We start from the raw sequence: 13,636 nt of genomic DNA, 5'->3' as shown, positions 1-13,636 counted from the left end.
GAACATGGATTTGTCATGGATTAGTGACCTAGAGTTTAGGAATTGTTCTGTTATGTAAAAGCCTATAATAAGGCTTTACCCTTAATGAATAAAACAGATTGCATTCTCCTTCTATTCTACGCTTTCCTCTTAATATATTTTTTCTTGCTATCTGCCATTTAACAGATTTGTCATCACCTAGTCACAATTGGCGTAACTGCCATCAACGGAAAGTAACGGAAAGTCATAAACGAAAATATATATGGAAGGGACCGAATGAACCAAAAAAATGTTTAAATGATAATTAAAAGATTCAAAATAATGTAAAATATAACACTAATATTATAACATTAATTCTAGTTCCTTTTATTACTAATAATATAATTCATATTCATGTTTATTTTTTGTTAATTTTTTTTCTATATTTATACATTTTCGCTGGTTAGCTTCAAATCAATATTGACTTTTTATTATCTTTTATCATTATTGTTTATGCCTTAAAAAATTTCTTAATCTTTATCTCGATCTTAATTTGAAGAGATGGAATTGTGAGCAAGTAAACATTACTTTATTTTGTTGATACTAGACCAATGCACGTTGAACTTAGAGATTGGTAATATATTCACTAAAAATAGGTGAATCCACTGGATTAGTTTCCCAGTATACATATTCTCACCAGTCTTTTATTGTTATTTTTTTGTTATTTGTTTTTGAAAGCATTTTTGTGAATAACTTTTTTTCTTTTGTCTGAATAGGTGAACATTGAGCATTTGCATATTTAATATTATCAGTTAAAATGAAAGAAAAATATTTTGAAAAGTGCAGTTTTAAAATTGGTTAAAGTTTCAAAAGGATTTTTTTTATTAAATCTCAAAATATTTCTAAAAACTCTATCACTTCATGTTATCTTTTCTCATCCAATTTATTAATTACATCGTGATTAGCAAATACCTTAAATGATATAATATAATATTTAAAAGAGAAAGAAACTTGCAAGCCAACCTAACTCATCATGAGTTCAGGCTGAACTAATAAAAAAATTAAAATTATAATTAACTAGAAAATTGAACACACCTATGATTTAATCCACCCCAGGCTTAACATATGGTGAATTGGATTGACAAAAAAAAATTAAATATTATTTTGTGTAAATTATCATTTCGTGATCTTGAAATACTTTTATCATATAATTATTTATTACTTTTAATTACATCGTGATTAGCAAATACCTTGTAATGATTGTTCACTTACAAAAACTAAGGTTGATTAACTTATTAATTATGTATTGTTGAAAAAACATTATTTCTCTCTCTTATTTATTTTATATACTCACTTGTTTATAGTCTATCTTTTCCCTCGAAAATGATAATTAATTGTTTCTATTTTACTGCATGTCAGGAAATAAAAATGGAGTATAGTTTTAAAGTTTATATTTTTAAAAAAAAAATAATAAATAGTACGTTGTTTCTATAAGAAAATAAAAGAAATATACATAGAGATTTACTTTTCATTTTATCTTTTTTATTCTTTTTATTATAGTCCCAAAGCACTTGACGACTTCATTTAATTTTCTCCTTAATTATGATATTATATTAATAAACTTTGTTCAACCATATATAAAAAAACTGCTTCAACGTACTATTTTAGTTGGTTTTTTTAGCTTTTTGTTTACATTGAGTTTTCTAATGTTTTTGTTTTGTGGTTCTTAACCTCTCTATACTATTACTAAGTGTGTGCTACACTAATTCTTTTTTATTTACGTTGAGTTTTCAGGAGAAAGAAAGAGACCATAAACAAGTGAGTTTGCAAAATTGTACATGTTATAAAATTATTGCGTGATAGAATTATTTGGGTTGTTGGTGTTTTTTTTTTTACCTTTAAAAAAAATTGTTTTATTTGGAATGGAATTGTCAGAAAGTCAAAAAAATAAGTTATGAACAAAATTCAACAATTGATGTATTTTATTTTGCTGGATTTTTTTTCTTAAGAAAATTATTTTAAATTTTAAGAGACCAATTTGTTTAATTTAGCAACTGTCCAACTTGATCAACTTTTTTAGGACGTGGTGAGTCAAGGCAAATTGACTTGTTTACAAAGTCAATTAAGATGAATTGAAATGATCTATTTTGAAGATTATACATTTATAAGATTTAACATCCTTCTCTTAAAGTCTTTTTCTTTTTAATTTTGAAAAATACTCGTGAGAAGAGGAAACGGGGGGTGTTGGAGTAGTGGGAAAGATCAAGAAGAAGAGGATATTGACACGTGCGGCTGTGTTTAAAATCGGATGCAAACCTATTTATATTCCTCTCTTTATTCTCTCTTTCTCGTCCGTCTCTTCTCTCTCTTCGCCGTTGGTTTCACTCAGCTCTCACTCTCATCCCCATCCCAAACCCTAGCCTCGCTATTTTTCATGATTCCTCTCGATCTCTTCCACTGAACTCTCTCTCAAATCGGTCGTATACGGAGAATTATCGGAGACACTCGGAGGTCTGCTAAAATTAACATTCGCGATGGCGGCTTCCACTACCAGCCAGGTCTACATCGATGTAATCGAGGATGTCATGGTCAAGGTCCGTGACGAGTTCGTGAACAACGGTGGTCCTGGAGAGGAAGTTCTCAAGGAGCTTCAAGCTGTAATTTCTCTTCTCTGCCTCTGCTATTCTCATTCGTCCATGATTTCCCTTTTAATTATACGAATGAAGAAATTAATGAGATTATTTGATGCTTTTACTTCTAATTTGAAACGCGTATTGATTTAGTTTGGGGAATTTGTTTCCTTCTCAGCTGGGTTGTTGATTTAGGGTTTGGATCCGATCTATTCTTTGGCCGTGCTATTTATTTAACTTTTATTGCTGGTGTTTAAGATGTTCATCGTTTCTCTTTTGTTGGTAATTTGATTAGATGTGGGAATCGAAGATGATGCAAGCTGGTGCTGTGCTCGGTCCCATAGAAAGGTCCACTGCAGCTAAGCCAACTCCTGGTGGTCCAATTACTCCGGTTCATGATCTCAACGTACCGTATGAGGGGACCGATGAGTATGAGACTCCTACAGCGGATATGCTTTTCCCCCCTGTGAGTTTTGACACACCCTAGTTATAAGTTTGACAAGTGATGTCTCCTTTTCATGAGTTAAGAATATTGGATTGTTGTGTTGATGTGGGTTTTTGAATGTGCAGACACCATTGCAAACTCCAATTCAAACCCCTCTACCAGGAACTGGGGATAACTCAACGTATAACATTCCTACTGGACCAAGTGACTACCCCTCTTCTGGAAATGACACAGGAGGAAATGCTGATGGAAAAGGAGCAAGACCTGCTCCATATATGGTAAAGCTCATTTTGCTAGATGATCCCATGATATATCAAAGTATTTTTCAATTTACCACGTCAAATTGCCTATTTTCATTGTTTCCATAGTTATCAATCTCAAAAAGTAGCATGTAGCGGCCAACCCTAGGAATCTTATATTGTGCTATTGATAACTATGTTTAAGTTTCTCAAATGCCAATATTGATGTTGTCTTTATAATCTTGTACAGCAATCTCCTTCTCCTTGGATGAACCAAAGGCCTCCACTTGATGTCAATGTTGGTGAGTCTCATTTAAATTCAGGATAAAGTGTTTAACCAAATGACTTTGTAGTAATGTAATGACGGTGTGTGTAACTGTAGCTTATGTGGAAGGGCGGGATGAGGCAGACAGGGGAACTTCTAATCAACCTCCGACACAGGTAAGCAAGTCGGTCTGATAGAAGAATGCTTCCTGTGTTGTCAAAATTTGAATTGACCTCATCATGTTAGAGTTATTTTATAAAGCCAGCAAACATTGTTACTGTTGTTGCAAAACATTTTATAGTTATTTTTGTCTAGAATGTGAAACCTGAGCTTTAAAAAAACCCAGGACTTCTTCACGATGCCATCAGGAAAGCGAAAACGCAATGATTTAACTTCTCAATATAATGCTGGTGGATATATACCTCAGCAAGATGGAGCTGGGGATGCTACACATGGAGATTTTGAAATTGAGGTACCCCCTATTAGTCAGCATCATATATATCACCAGGATGTCTGCATATCTTTTGTAAGTAGTGCTGTAATGATGTTAGCTGACTAATTTCTTGTTTTTATCATTGTTGTCTTCATTGTAAATGACTCTGATTTTTTTATTGAATGGGAGCAAGGATAATATCATAGTTTGTTTGTTTTGGCACTTCCCTTTCCTGTTCCTTTTTGGGGTTGTGGACTTGTGGTTGACACAAGTTGGGACATGTGGGATGGTAAAAGCTAGTCTTGCCATCCCATCCCTAGAAAGCGTATTCTGCTGTAAGAGGTACTTTCTTTTTCTCAAATGGGGGTTGCTATGGGTTGGGACAAGATGGGGGTATGAGGGATGGCAGATGGAGGGGACAAGATGGGACATGGGGGTTGGTAAAATCTAGTCTTGCCATCCCATCCCTGTAAAGTGTAGTGTGCTATTAGGAGGTGCTTTCTTTCCTCTCTTTTTTCTCTAATGGGGGCTGCCATGGGTTGGGACGAGATGGGAACATGTGGGATGGCAGGTGGAGGGGGCAAGTCTTGCCATATCTATCTCCATTGCATCTGTCAATTTTGAAAAATTGGTTAAGATAATGCAGAAATCTCTTAACTTTTTTCAAACATATTGCTGGACCATGGCAGGTTACCATGAACACAAATGAACAATGATTTCTTCTACAACAACATAAAACTATGAGGTCTACTTCGCAGAGTTTTACATCAAAATGAAAGAAAAATTGCCAACCTTAATTTTGGGGGTCAGCTGTATCCTGTATGAATGTTTTAATACTAGGCCAAATCTGAAGGCTTTTTTTAGTTCTGTTCAATTCTACCCACTGATTTTCCACAATCCACACTGATGCCATATGTTTCGCCTTGCTCCTTTTTCCTTCTTTGTTTATTTTTAAACACTCTTTTCTCATTGTTATTTTTGTCTTCCTCTTGTCCTCTATGTATTTCCTTGCTTGTATCTCTTGCTCATGCATTAGACTATTGTATGAGTACTAGAGTAAGATCAGTTGATAAATTATCCTTTTTCTTTGCTAGTGTCTTCAATTTTGGCTATAAATGATTTTCAGCACATTGAGTTTAGCATATTTCTTTACAGATATTCCTGCAGCCTGTATCACTCTGGCTTGTAAAAGAAATTTGCCTAATAGTTTCTAAAGATAGCATAATGATAAAAGTAGTTTCTTTCTCTTGTTGGAAAACCACTAATGGGAGTGTTTTTCTTGGAATTTGATATCTTATATTCACTCTTCCAGTTTCATTGTAGTTTTATAGTTTTTGGGGCATTTGATTGTGACATCAATTATTCAGCTCTTCAATAACATAGGTTCTGATTCCGTATAATTGTACTGATTATAGGTTGAGTGAACTTAGTTACTGCCGGTCCATCTGGGAGCTGCTTGACAATGTGAACCATAATCTAGTATTTGCCAACTTTAGAAATCTGATAAAAAATCATCCTCTCAAATTTGTATTTATCAGATTTCTGAAAGTAATAAACATTTACTGTCTCAATGATCTGCAGCATGGACATTTTACTCAAAAAAAGATTTATTGATAAGTTTAAATTGCTAGCTTCTTTCCCATCCCACTCTTGTACTGAATATACATTGTTCTGTTGGCTTTTTACAATGTACATGCATGCTTAATTCTGTCTATTAATTCATTGACTTGCTTGGTTGATGGAAAAAGTTTATTCAGTTACTAAACTCTTGGAGATCAATCTTTCAGGTAAGTGGAAGGGGCATCTCTATTAATTCACATCACACTATTTCCAAAGGAAAAATGTCAGCAGATTTGGAGAGGTCGACTTCTAGGATTCCTCAACTTGATGGACCAATTCCATATGATGATGATGATGTGCTCTCTACTCCAAATGTGAGTAGTGACATTTGGCCCCTCCTTCCTGCACTCTTGTGAGCTTTTGTAACTAAACATGTTTGCTCTTTCGTTCTACAGCCAGGGATGCATTTACTTTGTCTACTTATTCTAGTTTACTGTTATCCCTTATAATTTTGTGAAAAATGCATCCCCCCCCCCTCCCCCCTTTAGTTCTTGGTAGTTGGTACACTTTGGCTATTAATTTTAGCCTTTAATAACCACATTCAATGTTAAAGATTTCAATATAACATTTAACGAGTTCTCATTCATAATTTGAGTTATTCCTTTGTTACAAAACTATAAAAGAAATGGATAATTAGATATATCTGTTCAGAAGTAGATCTTTTTGGTAAGTTCTAAGTATTGAGAAAAATCATAGTTTTAAGTATTCCCATTTACATATGGGTATCTGTTTAGTTTAGTGTAAGTATGAGGTCCATCTTCCCTGGTTTATCATTGATAAAACAGAATGACGTAACTGTAAAAGGAACTATATAACTCTAAAAAGAATTTAAGGGATTGAAACAAGTTTTCAAATTCTTCAAGTGGTTGCATTTTGAATTCAAGATGGATACTGTAACATACTAACATTTATATAATTTGGAACCTGAATAAGTTGCGTGTTTAATAATAGGATAGCTTTGTTATATCCAAACTTTATGATACTCCTTAATTCCAATTGACTAGATGGACTAACATTTCGCCAAAAAGAGAAGAAAATTGGACTGTAAAATTCCAGTTAACTCTTCGGTTGCTAGTTTTAGTGTTTTAATTGCATTATGCTCCATTTGACACTTCCCCCACCATGTTTTGTGTTCCATCATCTTACTGGGTTTATTTCATGTGGCAGATATACAACTATGGAGAAGTGTTCAGTGAAGACTACAACATTTCTAATACACCAGCTCCTCCTGGTAAATTGAGAATGTGAATATATTAATTATATTTTTGAAGATTTTTGTGGCTTATTATATATTTTATCCATCACAATTTGCTGATTCTTTTTCCTTTATTAATTATTAGAAGTACCAGCAAGCACCCCTGCTCTCTTGGTTCAGAATGAAGTGGGTAATGATTTTGATGATGATGATGATGATGAACCTCCATTAAATGAAGAGGATGATGATGATTTAGATGACATGGAACAAGGAGAGGATCAAAATACACATCATCTTGTTTTGGCCCAGTTTGATAAGGTAACAACCTTCCTCCACTTTCTGTGAACTAGATGTCAAGTGATATAATAATATGTAGGTAGTGGTTCAGGGTTGGATAAATATTGTGGCTCTAATAGGGTTTCTCTTGCTACAAATTCAGGTGACACGTACCAAGAGCAGGTGGAAATGCACATTAAAGGATGGCATCATGCACATAAATAATAAGGACATTCTCTTCAATAAGGTTTGTTACTCTTGAAGGACAACAACTATGAATTTTTCTCTTTTTTAATTCATTGTATCAAATTGTCATGATGGATGATGTTATACATCTCTGCAGGCGACAGGAGAGTTTGAATTCTGATTTTGTTGGGGCTGGCGCTTTCGTGAAATATGATTCGGAGGTGTCATTGTGTGTTTCATGATCCCTTTCTTTGATTATAATTATTAAGTGAAAGATTGATGAAGATAGGAATATTTTTACCCTTTCGAGACTATTGTGATGTTGGCCTCTTGTACATAGAGAATGAGCAATTTTTTGCCTTTAACTGATGGTTAGAGACTCGGGCATTTCCTTTAAGCCCACCATTTGTCAAGTATGTGGTTTCTTTAGTTCTGTATACTTGAACATTTTAGTGAATTTAAGAATCCCTTGTATGATAATAATGATAGATAGGCTTGTTAGGCCTCGCGTAACTTTTTGACATTAAAAAACAGGATGATGTTTTTTTTTTCTTATTAAATTAAAAGAAACAGTTTGATAACGTTTGCGTGCTGAACTCTTGAAGTTCGGGATATTCAAAAATATGTTTTCGACAACGTTGTCATATATATGCTCTTCCGCATTAATAACTGATCTTAGTGGTTTTCTATGTATAAGAAGGATGTTATGTGCTTGATACCGTACATCATGTCGGCTTCTGAGTTGAGGATGAGAACCCTATTGTCTATCGACTGCCATTAAGATAAGCAAGTTCGCCCTACTAAAATATATATTTTTATTTTGATTCACTAGCTCATCTTATTATAAAAGTAATTGCAATATTTTTAATGATTTGTTGATAAATGGTAGTAATGGATTTTCTGTTGCTCTTTTTTATGGGTTGAATTTTTCCCAAGTTTTACTAAACTGTTAGTTTATCCTTTGATACCCATTTTTGATAAATTTCTTGATAACTGTTTTCGATTTCTACAAATAAAATTGTTAGTTTATCCTTTATTTTGAAATAAGTTCCACATAAATTTATTTAATAAATAAGAATGTATTAGACAATGTCCTATTAGCATTTCTCTTGACTTTTTTTATATATTTTTTCCTAAAAAATTAACAACATCCTTAACCGTAGCAGAATGTATTTTTTCAAGTCTAGTTATTGTTTGTTACTATTTCAATACTTGATAAATCCGTTTTATTTTATCTCTTTCTAGTTGCAGTTGGCAGTGACTATGTTAAATGGACAGGATTTGTTTAAAACATGATTTGCAGGATTCTTCGTATCTAATTTAGTGACGCCATTTTGAAATATTGGAACAGACTATTTATTCTTCTAAAAAAAAAAAAAAAATAGCCACTGTCTTATTGTGTAGTCAATCAAACTTGTACAGTCAAGATTCACATAATTTATACGGCAGTGGATTTAAAAGAACAAAAACACATAAATCAACAATTTTCCAATGTTTTTGCTTAGGCCAGCTCATGGAGATGCTTACACTACTATATAATGGAAACCAACAAGAGTACAAAAAAAAAAAAAGGTTTAATATTGCAAGGATTATAAAACAGTAATTTTTATATAAACTTTTCGCAATAGTTTTTATGATAAGAGAAACCGGAAAAAAGAAAAACGAGTAATATTATATAGGAAGAGAAAAAGAAGTCTTGTGAAAATTAATAGAAAAACACGTTGACATTGCAAATACATGTAGTTTTGGTTTTTTTTTACAGCAACAAATTAAATTACAAAATAAGAAAACACTTGAATTGAAAGATTACTGTATTGGAATTAAATGGAGTTCACTGTATAAACATTTGAATAGAAAGATTACATCTGTAATCGAACCTTTTAACATTTCTAAACAACGTTGTAATTAGTTCCCTAAAGGCGAAGGACGGGGAAGTGCACTGCAGGCGTTACCCTTCCTCCTTTTGAAACCCCCACACCGCAACACAAGACGTTTTTATTAATAACAGTGAGGTGATCGAATTTGTTTCACCGGGGATGGTTCAGAAATACGCATTGCTTTTGGAAGAAACTACACAAAGTAGATGATGGCTCGGGAAATGAAATGATAGCTGGATGTTCCCAGCCTGTGGTTGGACTCGGAGTGGAGGATGATGCACATGCAGCACTCTCATTCTTCTCTGATGTTCCAACTTGAATAGTAATGTCTGCATAAGTTGGCTGTGGAGAAAGAACGAGTGGAGATAACAATGGTATTGCCCTTGAAGCCTCCCCAAAAGGGTTTGAAGGACGATCAACAAGAACCTTATCAGTGTCAAGAGAAGCCGGAGCATGCTTCTGTAACCTTGTAGGGCATCCTCCCCCTCTACTACTCCTCTTTATGATCATCATGTTCGCTTTGTCTTCCATTTCCATCAATAATTAATTAAACTCTATATATGTGTTCTTCCCTCTTAATCAGCTTGTTGGGTAGATAGATAATAATCATGTTTTGCAGAGATCGATTTTAAAAGGAATGGGGGAGAAGAGAAGACAGAGAAGGTGGTGAACTAATTGACTTTCCTTCCTTAGCGGTCATCGCCCGCAACGTAACTTAACAACTAAATGAGACTACGTTTGGATGGCCTGTAGCTTTTGTAGAACCACATTTCCCTTTATTCCCTCGTTCAAACCTTTTGTTTTTTAGTTTCTCGTTCAATGTTTTCTCATCTCCCGGGAAATATGGGAACTCGTGCGTGTGCATGCGTGTGTGTCATGCATATTCACGTCTCTCTCTCTCTACTCTTTCAGTCGTAGATAAGCTCCTTGTTCTGGACGATCCATATTTAGAAACATTACAGTAATTGTTAAATAGTTGTAAACGTTTTCGGGTAACTACTGCTGCTAATAATTTAGCTGTCTTATTAAGCTAAATCAAGACATTTTCGCCTATGTGTACGTACATGCATTGTCAACATGTATAATTAAGTTGCTAAAAGATATTAAACTTATTTCTTTTAGATTTACCTTGGACTTCATATGATATACATAGAAATCAAAATTTAGATATAAACTATATAAACATTATTGTATGAAAAACTTATCTTTAAATTGTTCACCCTAAATTTAAAGGGATGCTGTATTCTTTCTTATAGTAACTCTTTTACCTTTTCTTACATATAAATTTACTTACCTTAAAAAAAGCTATAATAACATCTTATAGAAATAATCAATGACTTGAAATACTGGATTGGATTATCTTATACAGGCGATCATTATACTTACGCTTGAATGGAGAAACTTATAACGAACACCGTAGGTTCTGCTTAGTGCTTACAGAAAAGATGGGAGCAGAAGCTCTGTTACTTAGAAAAGTCTTCTGATTTAGTATTGAACTACTGTCTAGTAGCAATTATACTTATTATTATAAAAAATAAAAAAACCAATTATACTTAGTGACTTGGATTCAAATGCTATTAATTGCCATTTTATTCTCATTATCAAAGTTTTGGATTCTTGATTTTCGTATATTCTTTTATATATAATTTTAGGCAACTTCCTTTGAGATTATAGACGGCACTGACTTGACTTAATTTTTGGGGAGCTTTTTGCATCAGATAATCCTCCTTTAGTTCCTTTTGTGGCTAATGACTATTTGCTTCACTATAAGTTCAAGTGGCAACTTCAACTATATATATTTACCCTGCGATCCTGTTGTACTATAATAGCCTTCGGTGAGTCTTGTCACCTTGTGTATATCTCAGAGTGGCATTTAAACAATTAGTGATGAACTGATGATTCAATTATAAGTTATTCATTAACAAAGTATTACAGACTGGTTATCGAACACGTAAACTATTACCAATGAAAAATGTTTGTTTCACATCCTTTTGGGGTTATATACTATTTGCAAACATGTGAACAAATTATATTAAAAAAAGGAAACGAGACATATAATATGTGGAATAGAAAATCGGGATTTGTTGCAAATAATTTGGGAACAAATTGCTAGTTCAACAGCTGATATACGCATAACCAATAACAAAGTGAGATATATTTTCAAAACATGAAGACGTGATTTGTTTCATTTATTTGCATAACTACGCCAAAATTCAAAATGAAATTGAAGAGAGTTATCCTGTTTTGTTTAAATTGAAGTTAAATCCCAATGATTATAATATTTCACACAAGTTATAAACACAACTACATAACAGTAAATAATATATCTATTGTGTAAGTTTTTTACACTGCCATTTAAGAATAACCTATTATATGGCGACAATAATGTCTTTTCTAACGAAATCCTTCTGTATTAATTATCGAAAATGCAAACTGCACACATTTTTTGGGGATAATCATGGTACACAGTTTATTCCATACAAATTGAATTTTACAAAACATTGGAAATGATTTCCAGTCTAATTATTGGATACATACACCAAATGGCAAAAAAGAAAGTACATATTCGATACATGTAGTCATATACAAAAGTTTATAAAGGACATCTCTGGAGGATTTTCAATTTTCCTGTAGAATTCTCCTACGGTTCTCTTCCTGATCAACTGCAAAATGTGGAACGATCACATGAATTAAGTTTATTCTGTAGCACAAAATAGTTTACATGAAAAAAAAAAGATGATAGTACCAAACAGATATCATAATGAGAGTGCTTTACCTTGTTGAGTTTGCTGTGACGAAGTGCGTGTAGTAGGAGTTTTGACTCCATATTGTTGTGATGGTTCCTCATTCCCCAGCAATGAATTCACAGCTCCTCTCACCTTGTCCATCACACCTGCATTACTAGAAGTTCTCTTAGGACTCGTTGCTTCAGATATCATCACCTGAGGCTGAGACACAGTTTTTGCATCATCCCTTGGCTCAGACTTGTTCATTGAATAATCTTTAACTGAAGCACTCATTAGGCTTGTAATATTCTTATTCTCAGTCATCGAAGCAGATAAGGATGATGATTTTTGCATTGTAGGCACATTTCGGGCTCTATCACCTTGTTCACACTGGTTCATCAAATTATCTCTTAGAGAAGCACTCTTTTGGCAAGATGTATTCTTCCCACTCAGGGAAGCGGATGATGAATTTTGCATTGAAGATGATGGAAGTGATGAGGTATGTGAGGACATGTCGTTGGCTGCAGGAGCAGTTGTGGAACTAGAAACAGCTTGAATTTTGGAGGATATAGCATTAGCTGCATTTGACACTCCAACATAGACAGGTGTCAGTTTCTGAGCTGTGGTTTCAGATGTCATGTTTGGAGTTGTTGTCGTGAACCTGGCACTGACAGCACCACGTGACTTCTGTTGATCCTGCTCCGCTCCTAATTTGACAGCGTTGTGCAAAACATGCTTCTCAGAGATTACTGGATTTGCTCTTGGATGTTGCCTTGCATATTCTTTGTATTCCTCAGGTGCCAGCTCTGATTCATACACTGAAATGTAATAATGTCCACACAAGAGTTGTTATATACATAAAAAGATGAAAAAGTAGAGAAGAAAGAACAAGTCCTAATGAATAATATAAACTAAGGGTCAAGGAGAAATTGTTCTATATATATATGTTCTGAACTATTATATGTTATGGCCAATCTGCATGTGACACCTTATTAACTCTTTTGGGTAGATTAAAAATTGTAGTAACATGTCATGTGGACATTAGATAGGACCATTATGACCATATAATAATTTCCCAAGGCAAAGGCCTTGAATGATATGTGTGTATTAATTAATTACTTGGAGCTCCAAGGTATTCAGGGTCTTCTTCTTCCTCATCCTCTTCTAAGCTAACACCCCAAGAGGGTGTGACGTTCTCGTCATCCATTCTTCTCTTGCTGAGGCTGTAGCGGAATTTCCTGGCCCTCTCCTTTACTTTGGTGAGGACTGATTTCTTCTGATAGAGGCCATGGTCTTCTTCTGGGTCTTGGTTCTTCAACTTCTCAAAGTAAGGAGAGGAAGGGGAAGACGAGGTGGGAGAGTAGGTTGGTGACTTCCTACAAGACTCCCCTCCTGGTGTAGCTGCAAACAGGAACATAGAATATGATTTTGGAAAACAATCCTTAATTAGACACCTGGGTGCTAATTGACATCTAGAGAGAAAACAATAATAAGTATTTGAGGGAGTATATGATATGTAAAAGTGTCCAATATCATCACTCAATGATTTTCCTCTGCACATTCATACCATATAATCAAACATCTGCATCTTTCCCTTAAGTTTTTTCTTTTTTGGATATCTCATTTTTCCTTGACATAGTTAAGCTTTGTCTAAAGTCTTGATATACTATTATTGTTGAGTGTTGACAAATAATTTACCTCGAAGGAATTGTTCCACGCTAATGATGGCGGTAGGACTTCTTGAAGTGTCAACATATCTGTACGTGCGTTCTGCAGGCAGAGGCAT

General features: G+C 34.1%; 2 protein-coding genes across 4 annotated transcripts; one reads left to right on the top strand and one right to left on the bottom strand.

The window, feature by feature from the left end:
- The first annotated feature begins 2,151 nt into the window (after positions 1-2,151).
- Positions 2,152-7,727, top strand: LOC100795010 (transcription initiation factor IIA subunit 1). Of its 3 annotated transcripts, none has more exons than XM_003543479.5 (11): positions 2,152-2,615; positions 2,884-3,054; positions 3,159-3,311; positions 3,523-3,574; positions 3,655-3,713; positions 3,884-4,009; positions 5,758-5,904; positions 6,758-6,821; positions 6,931-7,103; positions 7,225-7,308; positions 7,405-7,727. In XM_003543479.5, exons 1-11 carry the CDS (start codon positions 2,493-2,495, stop codon positions 7,426-7,428), a joined length of 1,176 nt encoding a protein of 391 aa, XP_003543527.1. In that variant the 5' UTR covers positions 2,152-2,492; the 3' UTR covers positions 7,429-7,727. The 3 variants fall into 3 exon arrangements, 2 of the variants coding, with proteins under 2 accessions (XP_003543527.1, XP_006595034.1); XM_006594971.4 differs by having other exon boundaries at positions 2,189-2,615; positions 3,884-4,063; XR_001384298.3 differs by lacking the exon at positions 7,405-7,727 and having other exon boundaries at positions 2,184-2,615; positions 3,884-4,063; positions 5,758-5,942.
- Positions 7,728-11,743: 4,016 nt separating this feature from the next.
- LOC102664483 (uncharacterized) lies at positions 11,744-13,636 on the bottom strand. Its single transcript, XM_041007950.1, has 4 exons — positions 13,549-13,636; positions 12,970-13,242; positions 11,901-12,668; positions 11,744-11,787 (listed from the first exon to the last, which is right to left on the bottom strand). The coding sequence occupies exons 1-4, from the start codon at positions 13,634-13,636 to the stop codon at positions 11,744-11,746; spliced, it is 1,173 nt and encodes a 390-aa protein (XP_040863884.1).

Source organism: Glycine max, chromosome 13, assembly GCF_000004515.6.
Source record: "Glycine max cultivar Williams 82 chromosome 13, Glycine_max_v4.0, whole genome shotgun sequence".
NCBI classification, from domain to species: Eukaryota; Viridiplantae; Streptophyta; class Magnoliopsida; order Fabales; family Fabaceae; genus Glycine; species Glycine max.
The sequence above is the reverse complement of the archived record's forward strand: the minus strand, read 5'-3'. Positions and strand labels throughout refer to the sequence as shown.

Bases quoted from the DNA above. Each gene is read 5' to 3' on its own strand.
- LOC100795010 (XM_006594971.4), top strand. From the start codon at position 2,493: ATGGCGGCTTCCACTACCAGCCAGGTCTACATCGATGTAATCGAGGAT. The intron at 2,616-2,883 runs GTAATTTCTCTT...TAATTTGATTAG, and splicing joins TTCTCAAGGAGCTTCAAGCT to ATGTGGGAATCGAAGATGAT. The intron at 3,575-3,654 runs GTGAGTCTCATT...GTGTAACTGTAG, and splicing joins TCCACTTGATGTCAATGTTG to CTTATGTGGAAGGGCGGGAT.
- LOC102664483 (XM_041007950.1), bottom strand. From the start codon at position 13,636: ATGCCTCTGCCTGCAGAACGCACGTACAGATATGTTGACACTTCAAGA. The intron at 12,669-12,969 runs GTAATTAATTAA...ATTACATTTCAG, and splicing joins TGAATACCTTGGAGCTCCAA to TGTATGAATCAGAGCTGGCA. The intron at 11,788-11,900 runs GTAAAGCACTCT...CACATTTTGCAG, and splicing joins GTCACAGCAAACTCAACAAG to TTGATCAGGAAGAGAACCGT.